The sequence below is a fragment of the Rhipicephalus sanguineus genome, chromosome 1, assembly GCF_013339695.2.
Source record: "Rhipicephalus sanguineus isolate Rsan-2018 chromosome 1, BIME_Rsan_1.4, whole genome shotgun sequence".
NCBI classification, from domain to species: Eukaryota; Metazoa; Arthropoda; class Arachnida; order Ixodida; family Ixodidae; genus Rhipicephalus; species Rhipicephalus sanguineus.
The window spans coordinates 117,137,756-117,161,036 of record NC_051176.1 but is presented as its reverse complement, the minus strand read 5'-3'; the positions used below and the strand labels follow the sequence as shown (position 1 = coordinate 117,161,036).

The 23,281-nt window shown below is 42.3% G+C and overlaps 1 protein-coding gene across 1 annotated transcript in view; it reads right to left on the bottom strand.

The window, feature by feature from the left end:
* LOC119396509 (proteoglycan Cow) overlaps window positions 1–13,993 on the bottom strand; it is a 51,935-nt gene extending 37,942 nt beyond the window's left edge. Inside the window, exons 1-3 of the mRNA XM_037663765.2 lie at window positions 13,539–13,993; window positions 12,737–12,803; window positions 12,483–12,585 (exon numbers count right to left, since the gene is read on the bottom strand). Coding sequence (XP_037519693.1) covers window positions 12,483–12,585; window positions 12,737–12,803; window positions 13,539–13,679 — 311 coding nt within the window. The 5' untranslated portion in view covers window positions 13,680–13,993. The remainder of the gene's footprint in view (window positions 1–12,482; window positions 12,586–12,736; window positions 12,804–13,538) is intronic.
* Window positions 13,994–23,281: the final 9,288 nt, after the last annotated feature.

The following is a 23,281-nucleotide window of genomic DNA, read 5'->3' as shown; positions in this document are numbered from 1 at the left end:
CCTGCAGCACGAGAGAGTTTCTAACTCTCACTCAGAAACAGAATGCTTAGGAGTGCAGCAAACCATGTGTACAAGAAGTGTCATTTGTTGACACCTTATCACGTTTCTTATCACGTTTCTGCTCCTGCAAGCAGACCTGTCTTTCTTATTTTGATGCATTGTTCATGGCCATACTCTTCGCTTCACTCCACCGTCAGCACACCTGAACATTGGCCATCATCAGCTTCGCGAGTGTCAGTTGGCATAGCCTAGTGTGATAAATCTTTTTGACAGAATGATTGTGGGGCACCTTGCAGCTCAGAGTTAACCTGAAAGTAACCTTTCTTGGTAACTTTGTTACTTTGCTCAAGGCAAGCTATGCTCAGCAAAATATCAGGAACGTCCTACATCTTTTATGTGACAGTTATATGTGGTCAATTTTGTGGTTTGAAAGCCCACTGTTACACATGTCAAATCACCAAAAGCCAAAATTGGCTCCACATACTAACAAACATACTCCATTTGCAATGCATGCTAGATATTAACACAAATGATCATAAATGGCATAATTGTCATATATACCCAAAACTGGCCAGCGCACGTGAAAAAGCATGGCTCAGACATCCCGAGACTGCGTGCCACTAAGTACATCTCTTTACTTGAGCATGGCCAAGCTACTGCTGAGCTTAGTTCTGAAGCATTGACGTTAGAGAGAGGACAAGAAAAAGTATGGCTGTAAATTGCATGAGAAAATAAAGAAGAGGGTTCAGCTTTGTTAGCAGACCAAGAGACCCCAGATGCTTACATTTCTTGCACATGTGGTCCTCACGTGCTTCTCAAGAGCTCAGTTTTAGTTTAACAATTGTGGGGGTTTTATGTCCCAAAACCATGATATGATTATGAGGGATGCTGTAGTGGAGGGCTCCGGAAATTTCGACCACCCGGTGTTCTTTAAGGCGCACCTAAATCTAAGTACAAGGGCCTCAAGTATTTCCGCCTCCATTGAAAATGCGGCGGCGGCGGCCGGGATTTCAGTTTTAGTTTCCCGATGAAAAAGTGAGAAACTTTTTCGTGTTGCAGGGCCCAGGACAAGGACTTTTTGCATTATTTGAAAGCTGATACAGGATAACCATGGCAGCAGCTACAAAGTTTTAACTATCAATTGCCATGCAACTATGTTAATTAAATACCTTAATTAGTGTTATAATTAATAAGAAACTTAAAATGCATAATTTGTTCTCTGACCTCTTTCATTGCCAATATTCTGGTATTTTGGAAACTGCATTTTTACCTTTAGTTCTATGGATTTGGGAATTTTTAGCAGTCTTCAGAGACACATCTGGTATTTTCCTGTTGCTGCTTTTGCTTTTTCAATATAATTTTCTCTGGACGCTTAACAATATACCTCTATGCCACATTGGTAAGACATTGTGGGTGGAACTTAGTACGACAGAAAGCTAGCAAGCCAGTAGGGATTCAAGCCTTTTTCTGTTTAGACAGCCATCTGTTTCTGTACCATGTAGGTGAAATTGAATCTGAATAGAAGATTATGAACAGTTGTACCATCTCGCCCATTTCTGGTTCCACATACAGCCTTTCAGTCAGATAATGAGTGTGTGATAAGTACAGGCGACTTTACAAAGTCTTAAACTATGAAGCTAATCCCTCGGTTGATGTATTGCTGTCTGCTGACGACAGTGCAAAACAATGGGTGAAATGTCTTTTCCTTTGGTGCTGACAATTTTTGGGATTACAGTGTGTTTTAAGACCAGCTGAACAGCATTTGCACATCATGCCCTCATGCTACATTCATAAAAAGTGTTTTCTTTTTCCCGTTTAAGGTTCAACTTATGCTTAAGATAACACTAAAAATACAACGTGCTGCATGTACAAGCTGTCAAAGTATTGCAGACCAACAAGCACATTATCAAGCCATTGCAAGAATGACACCAACCACAATGGCATAATCACCACTTGCTTAATGCTTCATATTCCTCCTGCCTCTCTCACAAGAAAAAAAAAGGGGGGGGAAGCTTAGTCTTGAATTCATCTCCTAAAAAGACATCTCATCCGTCTGAACAAATAAATAAGACTTCTGAAAGACCTGCTTTCTAACCTAGCTTCATACTACAGCAATTTTTCTTACATTGCTTTGTTTTTAAAATGTCTGGGAAGTACGCACTGCTTCAAACTCACGCCTATATTAGGTGCCTTCCCTGTTTCAAGGCCTGGAAACTTTGTCAGGCTCACTAAAAAAGGTTTGCAAAATAGCACATGATTACCCGATCACACCAGGCAGTGTTCTTCTGCATAAATGTTAGCATGGGGAGTAAAAAAAATTGTCTTACACTGAAAATATTACCTTACCATGCAGTGTAACTTTTTTCACTATGAGACTGCGCTGCATAAAGGTCATAAGGATCAGTACAGATGGTGCGCGATAGTAGAGTCCTCTTACGTTGCAAAAAGCTTGGGACACAACTGCTCCACACACAACTTGATATTTTTTTGTCACAAGCTGTGCAAGTATGATTTATATTAATTCGTCTATTGGCCATAGATCACACTAGCACTGCAGTGGTGTGGTGGACTTTCCACTCTTGCTAGTCTTGCCTCTTTCTTATTACATCGTTGGCAACAAGTGCATCATCTCCACTGTCATTCTTTCGCTGTCCCTGCTTGCCAGTACCGCTTTAAAGGAGTGGCCCTGCAACACTTTTCCAAGTAATCATTGAATGGCTTCATTAAAGGAGTTTACTGCTTTGCGAATAGAGGAGGAGGAGGAATAAACTTTATTGAAAACCAGCAACTTGAATGGCTTGGCCTAGGCCTAGAATGCCGCACAAGTTTTTAGAATCCGTCAAGTACGAGTGGTGTTACAGGGATTTGTCGCATTCTCTTTCCATTCGTACCAGTGAGCACGATGGATGCTACGCAGGGAAGGAGGGAGGGGGGGGGGGTATGATAAGGGGGCAAGAAGGTGCGTCCTTTTATCAGCGCATGTCATGACCTTGAGAACTTTCTTTTTTTTTCCCTTCCAACACGCTGCTTACTTTCAGTGTGATCAAAAGTGCGCGCACAGGCATGTGGCTTCATCTCGCAGCGGCCACTGCAAACATATAGCTCACGATACTCAAATCAGCCAATGGCCGTGGACTTTGGGTTTATGGCATCATTTGTTAAGAGAAGAGCCAGCGATTTCCGCTGACTGTGAGAATTATTTGTAAATTCCAGGCTGCACAATAATGTTTGGCTCACGTGTTCTCAGGAGCCTCGGCTACCGATCGTCAGCGTTTTCTGACCATGGTGAAAAAGTGTTGCAGGGCACCTTTAAGTAATGCATCTTTACTGCTTTCCCAATTTCCTGTGTTCCCTAAAATGGAAGAGGTGTGGTATCACATAGACTTTTCCCTTCCAATAAGCATGCATCCAATGAAAATGATCAGAATGTGCAATAAGTAAACATGACATTTATCCAGCCTATGTACGCTTATGACTTTGATTACGAAAAGTCATCTGATTCGGCAGAAAAGCCAGCAGTCTTGAAGTCACTGCACTGTCAAAGAGTACAGCAAGCATATGCGAATACCTTAGCAAATATTTGTAGATTCAACAGCTACTTTGATTCTCAACCAGAAAAAGGTAACGAAAATAATATCTAGGGTTTAACGTGCCCAAACCACGATATTATTATGAGGCACGCTCTCAACCAGAAATATGGAAAAATAACAAGCAAGAAAAGGTCAGACACAATCTCAACAATGCTATTCGCTGCATGCTTAGATGTAGTCAAGCTAGGAAGGACTAGGAGCGAGGGTCAGTGCAAATATCTTGGCAACCTGCTGTCTCCATACAACACAGTCCTGTTCAGTAATGGTCGGAATAGTTTGGGACAAATGATTCAAGACTTTAGCTTAAAAGGCACCAGAGGGAGGTTGAAGATTAACATGCAGATGATGAAGGTACTTTTCAGTAGCCTGGCAACAGAACAAAAATTTATGACAGGCAGTCAGTTTCTAGAATCTGTTCAAGAGTATTTGTACAAAAACTGACAGGGGATCCCAATCGCGAGCAGGAAATTTTAGGAAAGAACAAAGATAAGCCACTGCCATTCTTGACAAGTGTACGATCATTACATTCTAATAGTTCTAGCATATGAGGCAGAAACTTGCAGGTTAAAGGGACACTAAAGGCAAATATTAAGTCGATGTTGGTTGTTGAAATAGCGGTCCAGAAACCTCGTAGTGCTGCTTTTGTGCCAAGGAAGTGCTTACTTTGAAATCAAATCACGTTTTAGTGGTCCGCATTGCGTTAGCGCACTTCAAATCACCCGCCTGAAAGCAGTCTTTCTGACGTCACTGTTGCCGTGTCCAACATTGCCTGCCTTTACTGTGCGGCGGCGTGCACTGGCGGCGTGCACCATTCGGGCATCCAGCTAGATCACATGCATGTGGCATTTTGTCAAACTTTCTGTCAGAGCGGCTTTCACGAGCGTGCAAAACACACGCGGCAGTACGCATTACCGAAACTACCACCGAGATGTGACTGCGTGAGTGAAGCCGGGTGCCGGGCGAAGTGCAGTTCGGCGAAAACGGAACCTTTGAACCACGCGCGCCGTTCTTCATGGCAACGCTAAAGAGGTTCTTTTTTCCATAAATCAAACAGAAACGAACAAGCAGCATCTTATTATGTCTCTTGGTGCATGGAAGGTTCCTTTTTTATTGCAGCTGGTTTGATTACTAGTGATTATTGTAGTCAGACGCTCTCACATCATCGGGATCATTTCCAAAATGTCCCACTCGTGGCGCACGTCGTGTGATACATTTAGCTTAATTTCTTGGTAAGTAGGGCACTGCTGTTGATAATATTGCCATTTTAGATGTGGTCATACATTGAGCTTTCACTCTGACATAAATTGTCATTTGCCTTTAGTGTCCCTTTAACAAAGATACTTGAGAAGTGAGGGATTGTGGGGCGAGTGATGGAGCAAAATATATCAGGCACAAGACGAAGAGACAGGAAGACAATAATGTGGACCAGAGATGCAATAAGGGCAGTCAATATCCTGGTTGACACTAAGAGGTAAAAATGAAGCTGTGTGGACCATGTAATGTACAGGCCAGGTTACCGGCGGTTTATTAGAGTTGCAAAATGGATGCCAAGGGGAAGTGCAGTCAAGGAAGGCCAAAAGTAATGTAATTTGATGAGATTAGGAAGTTTGCAGGCACAATATGGAATCAGCCTGGAGAGAACGGGGGTAGTTGGAGACTGTTAGGAAAGACATGCTCTTGCAGTAGACATGAATAGGCTGCTGCGGCAACTGATGATGGTGAGTACTAACGCAATATTTTTTATTATTTTTAGTTAAACAAAGGTCTGGGACGTCTTAAAACAGTAAAAGAAGATACTTCCAAGCATCAAAGTATACTGAATGTAATATTGCATTGTGTTCCTCCCATGTGGCCACCTTCTTTATCACGATGTCATGGTACAGTGTAACCTACAGAAATGAAATGGATATTGCCTATAGAAAAGCTATTACTAAATTAAATTATTTAAGACACTCTAAAGCTTGGCAGCATTTTTTCTATGCCTTTGACCTAGGTCCCCGTGGCTTTGAGGTCCCTTGAGGTCATTGAAAAATTAATGGTATCGCAAAAGAAAAAAGAAAAAAAAAGTACCCCTTCAAAGAAGTAGCCTCAAAATATGAGATAGTGCATATGCATGAGCCCTAAATACTCATCGAGTCACACGTATGATGTTCAGAAACAAAGACAACAGCAGATGCTGCTGTGCCAAGAGTGATGGCATAATGCAGCTTATGGACAGTTTCAGCACATTTTAACATATATGGTGACTAAGAAAGCTGGCATAGGCACAGGTAAACGCAATCATGTGAAATTAAAGAATCACATAGGAAATGTGAGCATACTCAAAGATTCCGTGAAACCCAGTCCTTGCAGTACTCTACTGCAGAAGTGCACTGCAATGGAATACCACAAATGCACATACTGTTGCAGAGGAAGTATCTGGATCATGCTACAGCAGCCAGTTTACAGTGAAACTACAAAGGACAGGTACAGAGGATGCAGAAATAATTTCCATGGAGGAGACTGCATATGTAGCAGGCATACAATTATGAAGCAGGCATTTTTAACTGTGGCTAGAAAGCATCAACTGTTTAAATTAAATTATTAATTATTTAATTATTGAAAGCAATTAGAGTACACATAATGTACTATACCCAAGCCTACCATTCACCAATGTATTTTAGTGGTGATGGGCATGCAAACCTAACGACATAGGGTGTCTCGGCCAACATTAGCCAAGCTGTTTAAGTTTTAAATGAGTTTATTTTTAATTAGATTAGCAAGTATCTAGCGCTCAAAAATTGTGATGGCGGAAGAGAATAGATGACTCAACACTGTGTATACCTCATAACTGTCTACTGTGCCAGTTTATTTGCTGTTGTTTTTAGCTAATGCTATCTGGGATACCTCGTACAGGCCATAAATAAAGATGGTCTATGGATCATGTACAGTGCAAAGCCTGACGACAGTGACACACCTGCCAGATCATGAATTAGAGTGCTTCAAAATAAATAAAATACACAAGCTGCCTCCTGTACCTCTAAGTGAATATTTAAATTGTTTTCCCTATTTCCCACGTAAGAGTAACCACTGTATTATTAATAAAAACAACAACAACAACAAAAGGAACAGTATGCCTTGTACACCTGCATGCATAATTTGTTTTCTATTTTCTCTTTCTTTCAGGCTGCAATACTACGTCCCCCGTTGGTAACAAGTGAAAATACTAGATTGTGAAACTGCAAATGACAAAAACAGCTATACTTTCAGTACATGAACAAAGCAATTAAAGCTAGAGGAATCAGCAATATGAAAAGACACTTTGAAAGAAACAGTTTGTCCTGGAGTATGTAAAAACTCCTCTTGCTTATCATTTCTTCCACTAGCAATTAGGTAGGTCTGCACATTATGAAACATTGAGGCACTATTGAAATTCCATGCGAGATACCTTCAACCTGATAGTTGCAACAGAATGTGCAGCTAACACTTGCACACCTACAAACATTATTATAATGAGATAGCTGTAACGACAGTATGCCTCTGAATATGTAGCATGAGCACAAGCTCAGGAAGAGCCACAAGCAGTGAAACAAAGAATGATGTTTAAAAGTAGGGGTGTGCGAATACCGAATAGTAGCTTTCGAATCAAATACCGAATCAAATCAAGAAAAAATGCCAAATATCGAATTGAATGCCGAATATAAAAAATTTTATTTTCACAGGCCTTGACTTTTTGAGTTCTCATACACTATAATTTTATTTGTGGGATACGGTGGTGAGCAGTGGTTTTGACTTACTTGTTTTACTTGCAAAATGGGGGAGGGGAGAGGCACAGTTGTGCAAATTTCTGTACTATTACATATGTTCTATTTTATGTTGCCGAACTAGCACGTGATTGTTAAAATAGAATAGAAATATCAGCTTTCCTTGAATATCCTCGAGCCGCGGTGCCAAGAAGCTGTTGGAGGGATCGAATTACCGAGCGGCGGCTGTATAGCACCACGTAACACCCACCCGCTTTAAACGTACTACTAGTGGTTAAAACGTAGCTGCGACAAATGCCCGATCGAGTCTCATCGAGCCTAATGTATTCGCTGACCGGTTCATCCTATACCTACCGGCTAGTGAGAAGTTGTGGGTACTGGAACCAGTAATAGTTTAGAAATGCTCCTTGGCATCGCAACTGCATGCTATCTGATGTTCGTGTGAGAGAGGACTTATTTCACGCGAAATTTTCGGGGGCACTGCATTTGTTTCTTTGTTGGTATCAGTGGCGCTCGTCTGATGCAAATCTATACTGGATGGTTAATGCGTGCTACAGTTTAGCGCGTAGTTATGAGACGTTCCCGTCAGGTAGGTAAGTGGAATCCCGATTATACGACTTGGAGGGGACCACGCGAAACCGTCGTATAATCGAAAAGCTAAGAATATGGGCAGTGATGCTAAGTCTTGCTCCCCAGAAAACTGGTACAGACTGACTGAATAAGCTCGCGAAACGACCCTGCACTTCACCAGGAAAGGTAGATTACATTATTTTTGAAAATGACACCTAACCGTTTAATTGTAGGAGGTGTAAGTGAATCGTTATCCTCAACTTTAAAAAAATTGAATCTAATGCACATCTTTACAAAACGAGTCCAATAATTGCCTGTGCTTAAAAATGAAACCGAAACCGCGTTGGCAGCAGTCTCCCATCAGAAGAGTCAGATACAGTGTCATCACCATCATATATAATGGCGACGGAGCACGTTTTGTTGCAAGTTTGCGTTGGATGATTCCGTGCGCGACTGAGCTGTGCGCATCGTATTTGTTCCCTTGTGTTCCCTTGTGAAGTGCAATTGGTGACGATAAACACTCACGTCCAAGGGAAAATTTTTTGCACACTGACGATAGTTGCGTCGCACCATTTTTGCGTGCTCGAGGCCTGTGACTGCGAGTGCCGCAAACAAAGGGAGGAGACCTTCAGTTGCATGTCGACCAGGAGAAGTTTCTACAGGCTGAAAGCGTAAAAATATCTGGATCTTGAATATGAGCTTGTCGACTATCTGAAACTTCTCTATATAGATCGAGCTTGCCTCCTAGGTAACGGCGATGGGATACTCCCGCGATCAAGGCATATCTAGAAGTGATCTTGGAACTATGTTTGTCTGTGTTCCAGGCAAACTGGATCACAGACGAACATAAACTGCTAGGAGAATAAATTCTCCATTCTACGAAGGCGTTCTCTACCTGTCTCCCTCTCTCTTTCAAGCTAGGGGCGTCGGTGCAAAAGATTATTTTTTTTTCTCAGGCGGTGTCGAAGAGTTGTCGTATGATGCGGGGTCGGCATAAAATTTCGTCGTATAACCGAGGCTTTTAATACGTTATTTTTATGGGGTTTCACCGGGACCAAGCCAATTTGTCGTAAAATGCGGGTCGTCCCACTGTTTTACCAAGTTTCGGTATTCGAAAAATCGAATAGTAGAGATATTTGCAGGGCTCCTATTTGATTCGTATTCGAGTATTCGCACACCCCTATTTAAAAGTTCAGAATTTTCAAAAAATGCACTTGGTTTGATGCCCCTCACTCACTGCACACTAAATTCCAAAGGTTAAAATACAAACTAATGTTAAGGCAAACTAGTTCTGCGGAATTCTGCAAGGTGGCGAGAAATTCATCCGAAAGAAAGAACTTGTCATCCACCAGTTTGTATTGCAAAGCCTTTTCTCCACCTTGCATTCAGGATTCATTGGCGATAATCCGCATCCGTGTGTTTTGAACTGTCGATTAATTTGCCCTCACTTTGCGATATGCTAGCCTTCTAGTAGAGTGAAAAAAAGAGAAAACATCCACTTTAACTTGAATTCCTGTTAGAAAATATGTATACACAAATGCTCAATGAATTTCAACACTAATCAACACACAATCAAGCTGATGCAACTGAGTAGTCAAGTGCAACATTGAAAACAGCCTTGATAACTTCCTCAGGGTTTACGGACGGCAACTATACCACAAGACTCCCTGTCAAGTTATAGGCACAATGAATGACTATAAAGGATCACAATAACGGTGAGCAGTAGTTTAACCACTTGAGCAGCAATTTTTCTTAGGGTCAAGGTGAAATAATAGCTTTCAGGTGAGGATAATAAAATATATGATGGTTTCTGCATGAACTACATAAGCTGCATTTTCTTTAACTTCAAAATACTGCCCACCGCTACTAACATGGCAATCATGAGCATAAAGACAACTGAAACAGTCAAGAGTTTCACAAAAAATTGTCTGGCGTGGTAAGGTCGTAGTACAAGAAGGAACTGTACACTTGCAAAATAATATAAAATGTTTACTGTTGCTCTATCACCCATACTAGCATATTGATCACAAAACAAATGCACAGCAACAGCAACAATATAGGCACTTGATCCAACGTCGATGAATAGATAATGGGGAGAGGGCCCTTTGTTCAAACAAAGGGTCTTCTCCCCGAAACCTTATTGAAGAACATTGCGTCAAGTACTTAAATACCGTAATTTCTCGCATTAAAGCACACCTCTAACTTTAACTCTACAAAAAGAAAAAAAGAGCTATGCATATAACCCCTGCATATAACCTGCACTCCCACTTTTTAGGCACATTTTTGTTTTTTTGGTGCGGATTATACATGAGAAAATACAGTAACTGTTGCTGCTGCTGCGTGTTAGTACTGCGATCAAGGTAACCTACGGGTGTTGAAAGGTCATTAAATATTTGATTTGGAAAGCATACACTTCCTTCTTCTAAAGAAACGTCTGTATGTGTGCAAAGGAGGAGAATGTTACGCATGGCTTGACAATTTATTGTGATTTGGTCTATCTAAAAAGAAATAAAATGGTCCTCAATAACTGTTGGTTCTAGTGTCGTGCAAGCCAATGCACAGTCGAACCCCACTTGTACATTCCTCGCTTACATGTTTCTGGTGTCCAGTCGCAGCAAAGAATCGACAGACACATATATATGTATTAGAATCCCCTTTTCACATGCCATTCCTGCAATGTTTCTCAATGAATTTGGTGATGTGGACTGCCACAAGACCACGGAAGTGCTCGAAAGGGGCCTGGTTTTGGAAAAGGCATGAAAGAAATGCCAGACTTCCATCAAGGAATCCGCCTTTTCACTGACGTCCCTGCGCATGCGCTGTTCCCTAGCGGAAAAGTCGCGAAACATCTCATCATCTCGGAGGCTTTGCTTCTGGCAATATCGATTGTCCTGGCCCCTACCGAACCCCTACCAAAATGGCAGAGGGCAGCACAGGAAAATGAGAGGCGGATTCTTTAAGCCTTAAAAACTAATCTTCTGAGGTAGAGCTGTGTACAATAAGTCTGTTTTTATCTAGCTGCACTTCTCGATTTTCACTGCATGTTCGTGCTATACGTTTTTCAGCTACTGCATTTTTTTTCTTCCGTGGTCCTGTGAAAAACGTATTAGAGGTATTGTACTGTACTCATAATGCTTAATGCTCTTATGATGATATTCCAATCTAAGCAAGGTGGCAGCACCGGTAAGTTCAGTCGCCCAAAATGATGAGATGGCATGAACATTGTCAGCAATGGGTGAATATTCTTTAGCATGGCTTCAAAAACTATCGCAGTGGTGCACACAAATCCATGCCCTTTAACAGCAACATTTTCTTGTTCATGGTGCTTCATACTGCTCTATGAGAGCACTGTTGCAGCACAATGCAAAACACCAACTATGTTACTGCTGTCTAGTTGTGAGGTGCATGCAAGCTTTCGAAGGATGTCAGTCAGCTTTAAAATTTTACCCTCAAATGCTTTAAGACTCCGCACTGTGAAAAGTGAACATTCCAATAACACATCTTGCTATAGTGCATTGATAAAATTAGAGCATAGCATATTTATATTTACCAACTACTTAATGCCTTCCATTCCTGCATTTCAAAGAAGATATCCATATGGCAGCAGTAAATTACAAAATTATTCTGCTTTATAACACAATATTTCCCATTATTTCCACCGACCCTTTCACTGACCACTGACTCTTCTAGCAGCTTCTATATAAAAGCCTCATTCAATGCTGTATGAAGGATGCCCTCAAGTAAGTGATGTCATTAAAATAAGTATACAGATGTTACTCTCCTATTTATAATTCATTTCAGCTATAGGCCTGTCGCTGTCGAACATAATTAACCCTACCTCTAAGCCAAAAGAGCCACAAATAAAAAGTATAGCACACATTTTTTTTTTGTAATTAGCATGTGATGTTTTTGTACTTCCATTTGGGAACGTTTAAGTGAAATACTAATGCTCATCTTTCAGTAGCAACTTCTATCTTAGCTCATCATGTTTCTGATTAAGCAATTCTTCAGTTACCAAACCAATTTTTAATAAAGAGGTGACATTCAGGTAAAAGTGATTGAAGCATGGCATAAGTGTCACACAAGAAAAAAAAAAAAAAAGATTGCCATCACCACGAATGCAAGAACGTATTAGGCTCACCTTCCTGTAACACCCTTGCAGCACTAAATTCGATATTTCAGGTAGAAAAAAATATAATCTTCGCTTGATTTCGTTTCCAGAAGCGCAGCATATGAACAATATAATTTGTGAGGCATATATATCTTGAGCGATGCATAACAACACCTTCATAAAAATGTGAAAAAGGAAAAAAAGAAATGATTAACTGTATAAATGGAAATAGATTATGCACTGGTTTATGAGGCTAACAAATAGTCATTTGTTTCAAACAGAGTAAACAGCTTTTTCAGATGAGCATAAAAGCAACACAACTTGCTGCCTAAGGAGTCACTGTTTCTACCATACAGTTTGATAGGTCCGAGTTTCCAATGACCAGCCAGAAATATACACGATATTATATATCCAGCAAGCATACACGTCTGTCTAGGTGAGCGTATGAGGGTTTCACAAATATCTTACTTCATTTTCTTGACTTTCTTTGCACTGACACAGATCGCAGTGTTTTCATCTTGAATCAAGCACTCCTGCGTCGGCTTGCATTGAACGGTGCGACAGAGGTCGGCTGCAACATTAGGGAATAAAATATTAGTGTCACACCGAAACGCAAACGCAAGAACAACTGGCATCAATCTCAATATATATCAAGGTTTCGCTAACAAATCGAAACCATTTATTTTTCCTCTGGCACTAGATCGACGGATTATGCAACTCACCATCGGCGAAAGACCAAGCGTTATATGTCGCTTTCAGATCTTTCATGGAATCCTTCTGCGTCGAAGTCTAAAAAATAAAATAAAGACACACAATGTAGCAAATATGCTGGTGCTAGCAGCTCTTCCCTCTAGCACGAAATTCCGAGAGCATTACGTCCGATCGTGACCTCGTCCGTACCTGACATACCCCTCATAAACGCGTCTGACGCGCTGTATCTGAGCGCGCCTTCAACGACCCGCTGAAGCAAAATAATAGTAAGAGGAAAAAAAAAAACAAACCGACGCGCATCTTTTCCAATCCCTCACAGCAACTGCGGATGCACCACAGGACATATGAACAATGGAAACCAGTTAACGCATCGTAAAGGCGTACGCTCCAGCAAGATCAAAAACATAACTGTAGGGACGCATATAAACGCAGGTTGTTCATGTTGTTCACAGGCAATCAAAAACTAAACACTTCTAAGATTACCACGCAAGGTTCCTTACATCTCGTGAATAAGCCGTGCCCAAGATAAAAACGCAACCGATAATAAACAGGCGTTTATTATTGGTCGCGTTCGATACACATTCCTTTCCCATCGCGCTAGAGGAGGGTGACAAGTGGAATAATTTGCTCTTGTTGCCGCAGTCACCACAACTAACGAAACTAACACGCGCAGTTTTGCCTGCGCACAAACGCCAGCGAATTGTGAAAAGCAGTGGGCGCGATAAAGTTGTTTTTTTTCCCCCGAAATACCGTCAGTCGCAAAAAAATGAAGCGCGGGAGCAGGCCAGCAACTGCTTCCTCCGCACGACTCACCTCATCCCGCGAGTGCTCCTCGAACTCGAAGTCCCATTCCTCGGAGTCTTTAGATTTGTCCTTGATGGTAGACGAGTACACCGTGCAAAGTAGAGACGCCAATACAACTACCCAGAGCCACGCCTTCTTGTCGGGATGCATCGCTCCTTCTCAGCGCCGATCGGCTGCAAGTTTAGGCCTAGACCTTTCGCAACCTCACCAACACTGGATCAAAGCGGCGGATGCGAAGAGCTCTCGACCCTTCACATTAAGTCCGTCAGCGCGTTTCTCGATCCCCTCAAAGTTTTTTGCAATCGGTTCGGACTGGATGGCGGCACCCACTGGCTTTACCGAGAAAATAAGGCTGCGAAAGAAAAGTAAAATGGGCTTTGATATTACGGACCCCTTTTCTCTCTGCACACCACGGCGACTCTCCTAAAACTCCTGCTGGCCGCTGCGTCGTCGGCTCCGCTGGCTCGGTCGTAGTTATCGGACTCTGTGCCAGAGGGCTCTGAAGTGGTGCGCGCCGGCTCCATCGATTCGGACGTCGGCCGTGCCTGTTATCGCTAACAAGCGATCAGGTAGGCGCCGCGCACACGCGCGCACAATACCACACGGGCGATTGCGTGTACTAAGCGCACCTAGAGGCTAGCGCGCTCTTGTCTTCTCGCTCCGTGTTTTGGTTCTATTCAACATCGCGCGCGCGCACGCGCGTGCTGTCTGTGAGCACGAATGACGACCTCGACCAGATTCGTGTTCGCTGTAAACGGTTGGAATAGCTTCGGACGTGTGGGCAAATAAATAAATAAATTGTTGTCGCTTTACGTGCCAAAACCACGACATGATTATGAAGCACGCCGTGACTCCGGATTAATTTTGACCACTTGGGGTTCTTTAACGCGCACCTAAATACGCGGGTATTCTTTGCATTTCGCCACCATCAAATTGCGGCCGCCGAGGCCGGGAATCGAACCCGCGCCCTCGAGCTTAGCAACGCGACACCCTATGCGCTAAGCTACCACGCACAGCGGGTAATAGCTAAGTAAATAAATAATCAAGGGTCTTAATGACTTAACGTCCCGATCTTGCAACACTGGGCATAGGCGTATCTACCGGGTGGGCAAAGCCCCCCACTGAGAAATATTAGGGGGGCGGAGCCCCCCACTTTCCACAGTGGCCAGTATCGATCTACAGACTGAGAAACTAACACGTCAGGCAAAGTTTTACTTGAACGCAGCAATAACGTAATTATGTAATAAAATTTGTCCTATGATTCTGCTGTGACGACTGTCCTCCGTGTGTCATGACCACGCACTGTAGGCTACCTGCGGTGCGGGCTGCCTATTCCACGCTTGCGCGCCTTGCGCTCGAGCATTGCAGAGGATGATATCGCTCAGCAGGGGCTCTATAACATTACAGCAATCTGTCATGATTTGATTTTGTTCTGCCTGGCCTGAAGTTTAAGTAATCGGCGACGGAAACATGGGCGGGAACCAGTAAACGTTTTATCGCCCGATCAAACGCTCTCCTTGTTCAGGAAATTCAGTTTCTTTCTTTGAAAATGAATAGCATCGCCACTGTTCCATATCCAAGCTGATGTGAGTTGATGAGTGTGCAGAAGAGTACAGTCATTTAGTTCTGCCTAGCCAGGAGAGCTGAAAAGATTCCCACTTTAGTCTCCGATTAGCCTGCTTCACCTTGCTTCATATGGTAGCCTGCAGCGGTCGCGGTGGCTTGTAACAAGGCAGTGGACTCGAGCACAGAGAAGCCCAACTTTCAAGTTTGCCCCATAACCACGGTTTTCTGGACTAAGAAGGCTGCCCACATGCAAATGATTGTGTCTATTCCTAATAATGTTTACTTTTCTCTCTACCTCTCTGTCAGCAACGATGAGTTCACAGAGAGTTGTACACGCGCAAAAACAGCTCAACATCGTTGTACTACCGAATGAAAGTATCTATTATACACATATCAATCCATCTCGCCCGCTGCTATAAGTAGCCGCTACCAATGTGATTGGTGGTCAGCTTTCTTGAATTACGTTCGGAAAGAGACACTGTCTAGCTATTAAAAAAAAAAAGTTATCGTTTAGCATAATGCGCTGTTTATTGTACAGACTTCATTTTAACGCCGCGAGTTTTCGCAGACTTGCGACGTAAGGAGGCGATCTTATAGCTCACCGAACATTTAGACGAAAAGCGAAGAACCAATGACCAACAATACGCAGTATTGAAAATAGTTTAGTATTATTTTTTTTACGCAGCCATGCGTAAGTGGTAATTACGCGGTGGATCACTTAACGCGTCATTTGTTGCGTCGTGTTACGAGCAGGCGCTGTGAGCATGACCCAGAAAACTTCGACCAATAATTAACAGCTAACGACCTATACGGAAGGAAACAATGCGGGTCAGTTGAACGTTAAAACCGCCCACATTTTTTTCAAAGAAAATTTGAGCTTACCCAGTTTAAGTAGGCTATTTACTTAGCCGGAGGGGAGGGGCCACTTCACCGCTTTCACGTCCACCCCCCACCCAAGCTGGAAAGAGTAGGATAGAGTCACTGTATATGCTACCTTTAGGTAGCAGAGTTGCGCATAGGTCCGGCTAGCAACCACAGCTATGCGGTGAAGTCGCACTTCGTTTTTGCAGGCGACATGCCTACCGTGACGCCGATTAACCTGTCTGGCGTGTCGAAGACCGGCAATAAACATTGGCTGTCGATGGCGAGTGTTAATTCAGTTCGCTGCAGCGGCGGCGTCGAGAAATAAAAAAATTGGCCCAAGCGGCAGCTTCTCCGCAATGCATGGTTGCTAGCGGCGTTGGAAGACAGATGCGCAACTCTGCTACCTAAAGGTAGCATATACAGTAACTCTAGAGTAGGAGGGCAAGGAACGACACCTAGTATATAAATTCGTAATCATTTATAATCTTATAACTATACACAACCAGCTCAATGTTGTTTCCATGAATATTAATCGACTGAACTTGGTCTTCTTCTTCAGAAAGACTTTATATTAGAGGGCTCTAACAGTAAAGAAATTGGCACGCGGCTTATCCAAGACTGCGAAGTACCTTGCTTTATCAGCCACATGTTTTGTTTAATAAGTGAGAATTTAAGGTACTAGAGTCATAGCAGGTTCTTCATACTCATCGTATTTACAACGCCAAACTGAGGCTGTGAAGTTTGCAGATGGAATGCTCAGGGATGAACAGGTTGAATGTGGCTGTAGTTTTTAAACTTCACGGTAATATGTCCAAAATGTTATTAAACACTGCTGTGTCGTCGCGGTATAGGGCGGCCCAGCCTGCACAATCTGTTTGTGCAGGTTCTTCCTTGATTTAAAACAAACAGTTTTGAAAAGCAAATCATGTAATCACCTCCATGAATATAAAAAATCACGTCAAATTCAGAGAAAATGTAGTTCTCTCTCTCTCTCTCTCTCTCTCTCTCTCTATATATATATATATATATATATATATATATATATATATATATATATATATATATACCCCTCCCCCCGTCACCCACCCCCACCCCCTCCCGCGAGCGAGTTGTTGATACGCCACTGACACTGGGTACTTTATGCGCTTCTTAAATACTCATGGTACACAAGCGCGCTTGCATTCCACCACCACCGGATTCGGCTGTCGCGAGGAGGAAATACAAACTTTAAGTGAAAACAAATTAAACCACATTGTCGGGGAAATTGGCTTTCCGTATTTCAAAAAATTTCCCCACCGTTTATGTTTTAATGCATATCATACTACATTTGGTGCTCAGCATTGCCTTTAATAAAGATAACAAAAAAAATCTAGTGCATATAAAATTTATGGAGAACCAGTGCAGGTTGCTACCCTAGAATGCGCTTGGCATGCTTTAGGAGGTCATTATTCGTGGCCCCATATCATAATATGTGCTATGGGTAAGGCCAAATTCCCCTCTCATCATGCCAGGGAACGTAATTGTTCCCAACAGGTTCCCTACACCGTATATGCCTTTCGAGCGCCACTTCCTCGAGGAAGTAAGCAATTTTAATGAAAACAAAAAGCATTACGTTCCTTATAAAGTCGTAGAATTGTTGTGCGTTGCTAAAATTCCGTGTATGCAACCATTCGCTTTTCTTTTTTTTTTTCGTAAATGGTCAGAGGTGTTTTCGACACACTGCTGCAGATATTTATGTGGCGCGTTTGCAAAAAACTTGCCGGATTCACTCTTCGAATTCATCAATACGCTTTTCGTGTTGGGTGATAAACTTGCTAGCCCACCCTATAGGAGGAACAAGTTGCTGGGCGTCAGGACTCCCTGCAGGCCATTTTAGGGGGCCACGATGGCCCAACCAGCTTCCTGGAAAATGTGTTCCGAATAACGTATATGGACCCACAACTTTTGTTGAGGACTTGAGGTCATGTCTCTGATGCCTCCTATGACATAAATTAGATATGTAATAAATTATCCGATTGTAACGAACAAAATGCTTTTGTTTTCTTAGAATTGATTAATTATTATAGAAGTTATAAAGAATTCTTTACAGGGAGTTACTTTCTGCCCACATGACATGCGGGGCAGATACTGCTCGGTGGGTCCGGTTGTCTGGTTTCAGGATGAACCTTGAACGTCTGGGCAAGTTGCAGGATATATGATGTGTCCGCTCAGCCCATATTAATATGTTCCCTCCCCGAAGGAACAAGGTTCATTTATTTAACAAAGAAAAAGCAGTTGAACTGCGACGGGTCTCCAGCTCACGCGACACAGGCTGCAGAGATCTGGCTTCATCTCTGCGATATAGGAAACTGCGGGAGTCATCACACTAAAATTTCTTAATTTTTCAACCTGTTTGTTTGGAACCCCGTCATGTGGAGGCCAGAACGACATCAGCTCGGAATGGTCTGTGCCAATGGGAAGAACTTGATAACGTTCCCCGCACCAACGGTACCACAGCATGATGGTACAACAACTGTGCGGTACCACTGGTATCAATACCGCCGCTGTAAATATACTAGCGACTGCGGTGGTATATAACAGCGCTAGACGACCCTGAAGTTTTCGGGATCGGCCCACAAGAACGGTTAAATGCAAGCACACGAAACCGGAGTTTTGACCAAGATAGTCTGTTAAAGGGACATTAAACAAAGAATCGGTTTAGATTGATAAATTGTACTTTGAGAACTACAATGTCGTTAATTTTACCATCTGATTAATAGAGGAGAAAATCAAGGACAAAGTTTCATTTTTAAATTTCGCGCTGAAATCTCCACGCACGACGTCACGGATTTCACTGTGCATTTTTCGTATTATAACGACATTGGCTCAACGAAATTTCCTGAAACTTGGTATGTTAAGTTTATGGCGCCCTCGGAGGACAATAGACTTCATTTTTACCGATTAAGGCCTACGTAGGGTCTCGTAGACGCTGTCAAAATCTATGACGTCACGGCGTTTGATGCGGAAATTTCAAGGTCGTCGCCACCCATATTTACCAAGCGTCTTCTCGCTGCAAGCGTGGTGATTTTGTCATTGTGAAAGAGTAATTTTGTAATATGTGAAAGCTCGTTCTTCTAGTTAGCGTCCCTCTAAGGTAACGTTATGGCGCCACTTGTGCAGCTGCATTACTTTGCAATAACATCTAAATGTTGCGTGCTGGGTCGAAGGATGGCTCTTATGAGAAAGAACGTGAAAATTTGAACGCCTCGAATGAAGTGTGAAAGAATAAACAAAACCTATTTGATTCATGTTCGAAACCTTGTACGTATACATGCAACACACCTGCAAGACATTGAACTGACTCTCTAACAGGATTTGGAATACGACAGCAGCGATATATGTACTTTGCCACATCCGAAAATATTCGCGTTCTCTCAGTACAGCAATATCAACACTAAAATCAGAGTGTAACGTGTTTAGTCATTCTATCCGACCCTCCTCCATCTATTGCTGATAATGAATTAGACTACAGCATGATTTAGTAAAACACAGTGCATCTTATCGATTGAGCTGGCGGTGCTTTTCCGTTAAATTATTGCAAAATTGCCAAATTCGCTGTCTTTTCAGCTCTGATTGGTTCATGGGGAAACTTTGTCTGCAGCCAGGCTCTGATTGGCTCAAAATGCCAAAGTAGCTGAATAATGCGTAATTTGACAACGTGCAGAACCTAATGCCTGGTGCGGGAGCGGAATTACCAATCATGTTCCGTTTTTCTACGTTTTCTTTCTTTGTATATAACTTTTCCCATGATAAGAATGGCCTCTGTGCTACTGCGGAATCGTTATTTATTAATAACGGCTAAATGAATAATCCTGTTTCGCGTTCATTTCGGAAAGAAAGTAACGCTTTTTTTTTTTCTTAGATCCAGTTAGCAGCCGTGACATATACCATACGCGGCGCAAGAACAAACGCCTGCGCAGTCGTTCCATGGCCAGTAAAATAAAATAAAATAAAATAAAATAAAATAAAATAAAATAAAATAAAATAAAATAAAATAAAATAAAATATCAGGGAGTGAACGAAAGCAATCTGGGGATAGAATTTAAACGTACTTGTCTGCATTGGAAAAAGGAAAAGAAAAAACTTATACCGAAAGGATTTTTACAAGATTCTATAAGCGCGACGTTTCGCGACCTCGGCAAATTGAACATGACGGAACGCACCGGAGTTGCGAAACGCTGTAAAGCTGTCTTATACCAGGGGACACTGCACATTGTATTGGATAAGTACAGTCCAATGACTGCTCTCAAAACTCACATTAATTATACCTTGCTGCCCTTTTCGTCACTTCAGGCTGTGCTCCGCACTGCTGCACCGCCAATATATTCTAAAGAATTGCCGCGCATATATATCCTGTCAGAGCTATGCTCGATAGAACTGAGGAAAGAAATGAAAGCTCTTCATTATATTTATTGTCTTAATTCATCGACCAAATACTCGAAACGTGAGAACATTAGCGAACCAGTTGAAAGTGACGCCGCAGCAACGCAATTCACCGGAATTTATGCAAACTACTGTGCGTATATACACTCCTGAACTGACTGACCTGTGAAACGTTCGTACGCCCCAGAGTTGGCTGCTGCAACCTGGGACACTTACATGGAACATGTTTTAAATGCGAAGAATTTCTTAGCGAACCTTTCGTACTTTGAGCGTTTCTATCTGCGCATCTATCTAGCCGCCTACATCTGGGTGCTGTCACTATCGCCTCTTTAACTTGGTATAGACCAAAATTGGAGTGCAAGAGGATTTGACGAATATGACTGCCGGGTCATGACATGAATAACTTGAAAATCCTGTCGCGTACGTCGTCAAACCCCTTCCTCCAGACACGTGTGGCACATACCCGTTTACCACGGGCCGCGGTGTACGGGTATGCGCCACAGGTGATTGACAGTTTATATCTACCCAGGAACAGCGAGAACAGACATTCGTAACTTAAATGGGAGAGCGTTAAGAAAAACCGACATTGGCAGCGTTGACCCGACGAAAGGAAAGAATGAAAATTAGGATCCCAGCAGGAATCGAACCCAAGCATTCTGCATGGCAATCAGGTATTCTACCACAGAGCCACGCCAGGTATATAAACCGGTTTGGAAAAAACAGCCTATGCAGGCGTAATGTCGGTGCAACGTCAAGTGTGGTTGCGGTGCTGGCTATCTAATTTTACAAGAAAGCAATAAACGCTACATATGCACTCCTACGATACAGGAGTCATATCAGATTGATGTATGTGGTTCCGATGTTGGCTCCGCTTTTATAGCAGTCTAATAAACAATACATCTGCATTCCTATGATTCAGCAAGCTATATTGAAGCATTGCTGTACCCCGAAGGAATATATTAACGAAAGTTACGTATGTACTCTGACGTGAGGGCTGACGTTACGTAGCACCATACGTTACCATTTACACGCCAGTGTAAGCCCACGATATGCACACAGCTACTACACTTACAAAAATACGTCGATTCACCTCGTAACGCTTGGATCAAAGCCATAAAATACAGCATAGAGTAATCGCTGACTGCTTCGCATGAAACCGATTCCCACAACGCATGGGATCTGCCGAATTTTTATTTCTTGTCTACTAAAAGAATGACCTTTCGAACATTTTCAAAACCTCGCCGTTGTGTTCATAATGTTGTACAGTACTCACGGATTCAAAAGAGACATCAAATTTTTTTAGTATAACGACGTGCATGCGCAATTTCTCGAGATAACCACGTCATGACGCGACGACTTTGGTCTCTAAAGATAATGTTGGCTCTGATCTACGCGTTCTAGCCGAAATTACGCCGCTCTGACCCGAACCAAAGACGGTGGAAACGAAAGGAGGTGTGTTACTTAGCCTTAAATTATGCTATTTCAATCCGTGAGTACTGTACATTCTTTTTATTACAGCATTTCGCCGATTGGCTTGCCAGGAAGTTCTTTGGGGGGGCGTATTACAACGCGTGAAAGTAGTGTTTAAATCCCACGCAGCTACTGAGTTTGAAGCGAGTGTTTTCCATTTCCGGGTTTAGGGGCGCATCTCCCTTGTCTAGGCGCATGCTCATTTTCATTCCCAGAGATCCCGAATGTAGCACGTATAGACAGTCGGTTTTGTATTTTTGCACTAGCCAATTTCTATAGGCTGCCAAGCGCATTTGACATCTGCCGTCAGACTATATCAGTCTTGGCAGCCACTGCAAACGCGGCATCGCGCAAAATACAGCTGACAAGGAACAAAAATGTTTAAAGGTTTGAGTTGGCACATTTAAAGAGAGTATTATATTTGCAAAATTTAAGCCTTCAAACTCCGCTTGGATGCACTTGACGCGCGAGTGCGCTTCTATCCCATATTTGACGCGTTTCGCGGGCTTTTCTTCGGAAAAATCAACATCGCCCATTTCAGCACGAAATAAATGCTTAACAATTCCCAGGTAATTTGATGTGGCTGACTACTTAAGAGTAACATGTTATACCGGTTAAAGCGATAAGTATTTTTTTAAAGTAAGTTACTAATCAAAACTTAGTAACAAAAAATACTGGTTGTAAGTGCACACGACTGCCTTTAATAGAGAGCTGGCACCACTGAGTTGTGCAAATCTATCTATCTATCTATCTATCTATCTATCTATCTATCTATCTATCTATCTATCTATCTATCTATCTATCTATCTATCTATCTATCTATCTATCTATCTATCTATCTATCTATCTATCTATCTATCTATCTATCTATCTATCTATCTATCTATCTATCTATCTATCTATCTATCTATCTATCTATCTATCTATCTATCTATCTATCTATCTATCTATCTATCTATCTATCTATCTATCTATCTATCTATCTATCTATCTATCTATCTATCTATCTATCTATCTATCTATCTATCTATCTATCTATCTATCTATCTATGTCTGGGCGCACTTGTGATCGTGTCCTTCGCATGTAACAAAATTGCATGGCGAACACGATTCACAGGTCATGACATGATTAATAACGTGAATTGGCTGCCGCGTACGTCACGAAACCTTTCAACTAGTCACATGTGGCACATACTCGGCCCGTGGTACGCGGTCAAGCGCCGTAGGTGATTCACAGTATATATCAATCCAGGAACAGCGTGAATTCACATAGGAAACCTCAAAGCGAGAGCGTAAAGAGCTAGTGTCGCAGAAAATCCGCTGCCTGCGTTGACGGCGTTGTCGATGAGCGAAAAACCCCGATGGAAGGAAAGAATGAAGAACACAGTTATAGCCTGAATCGAACCCAGACATTCTGCATGGAAGTCGAG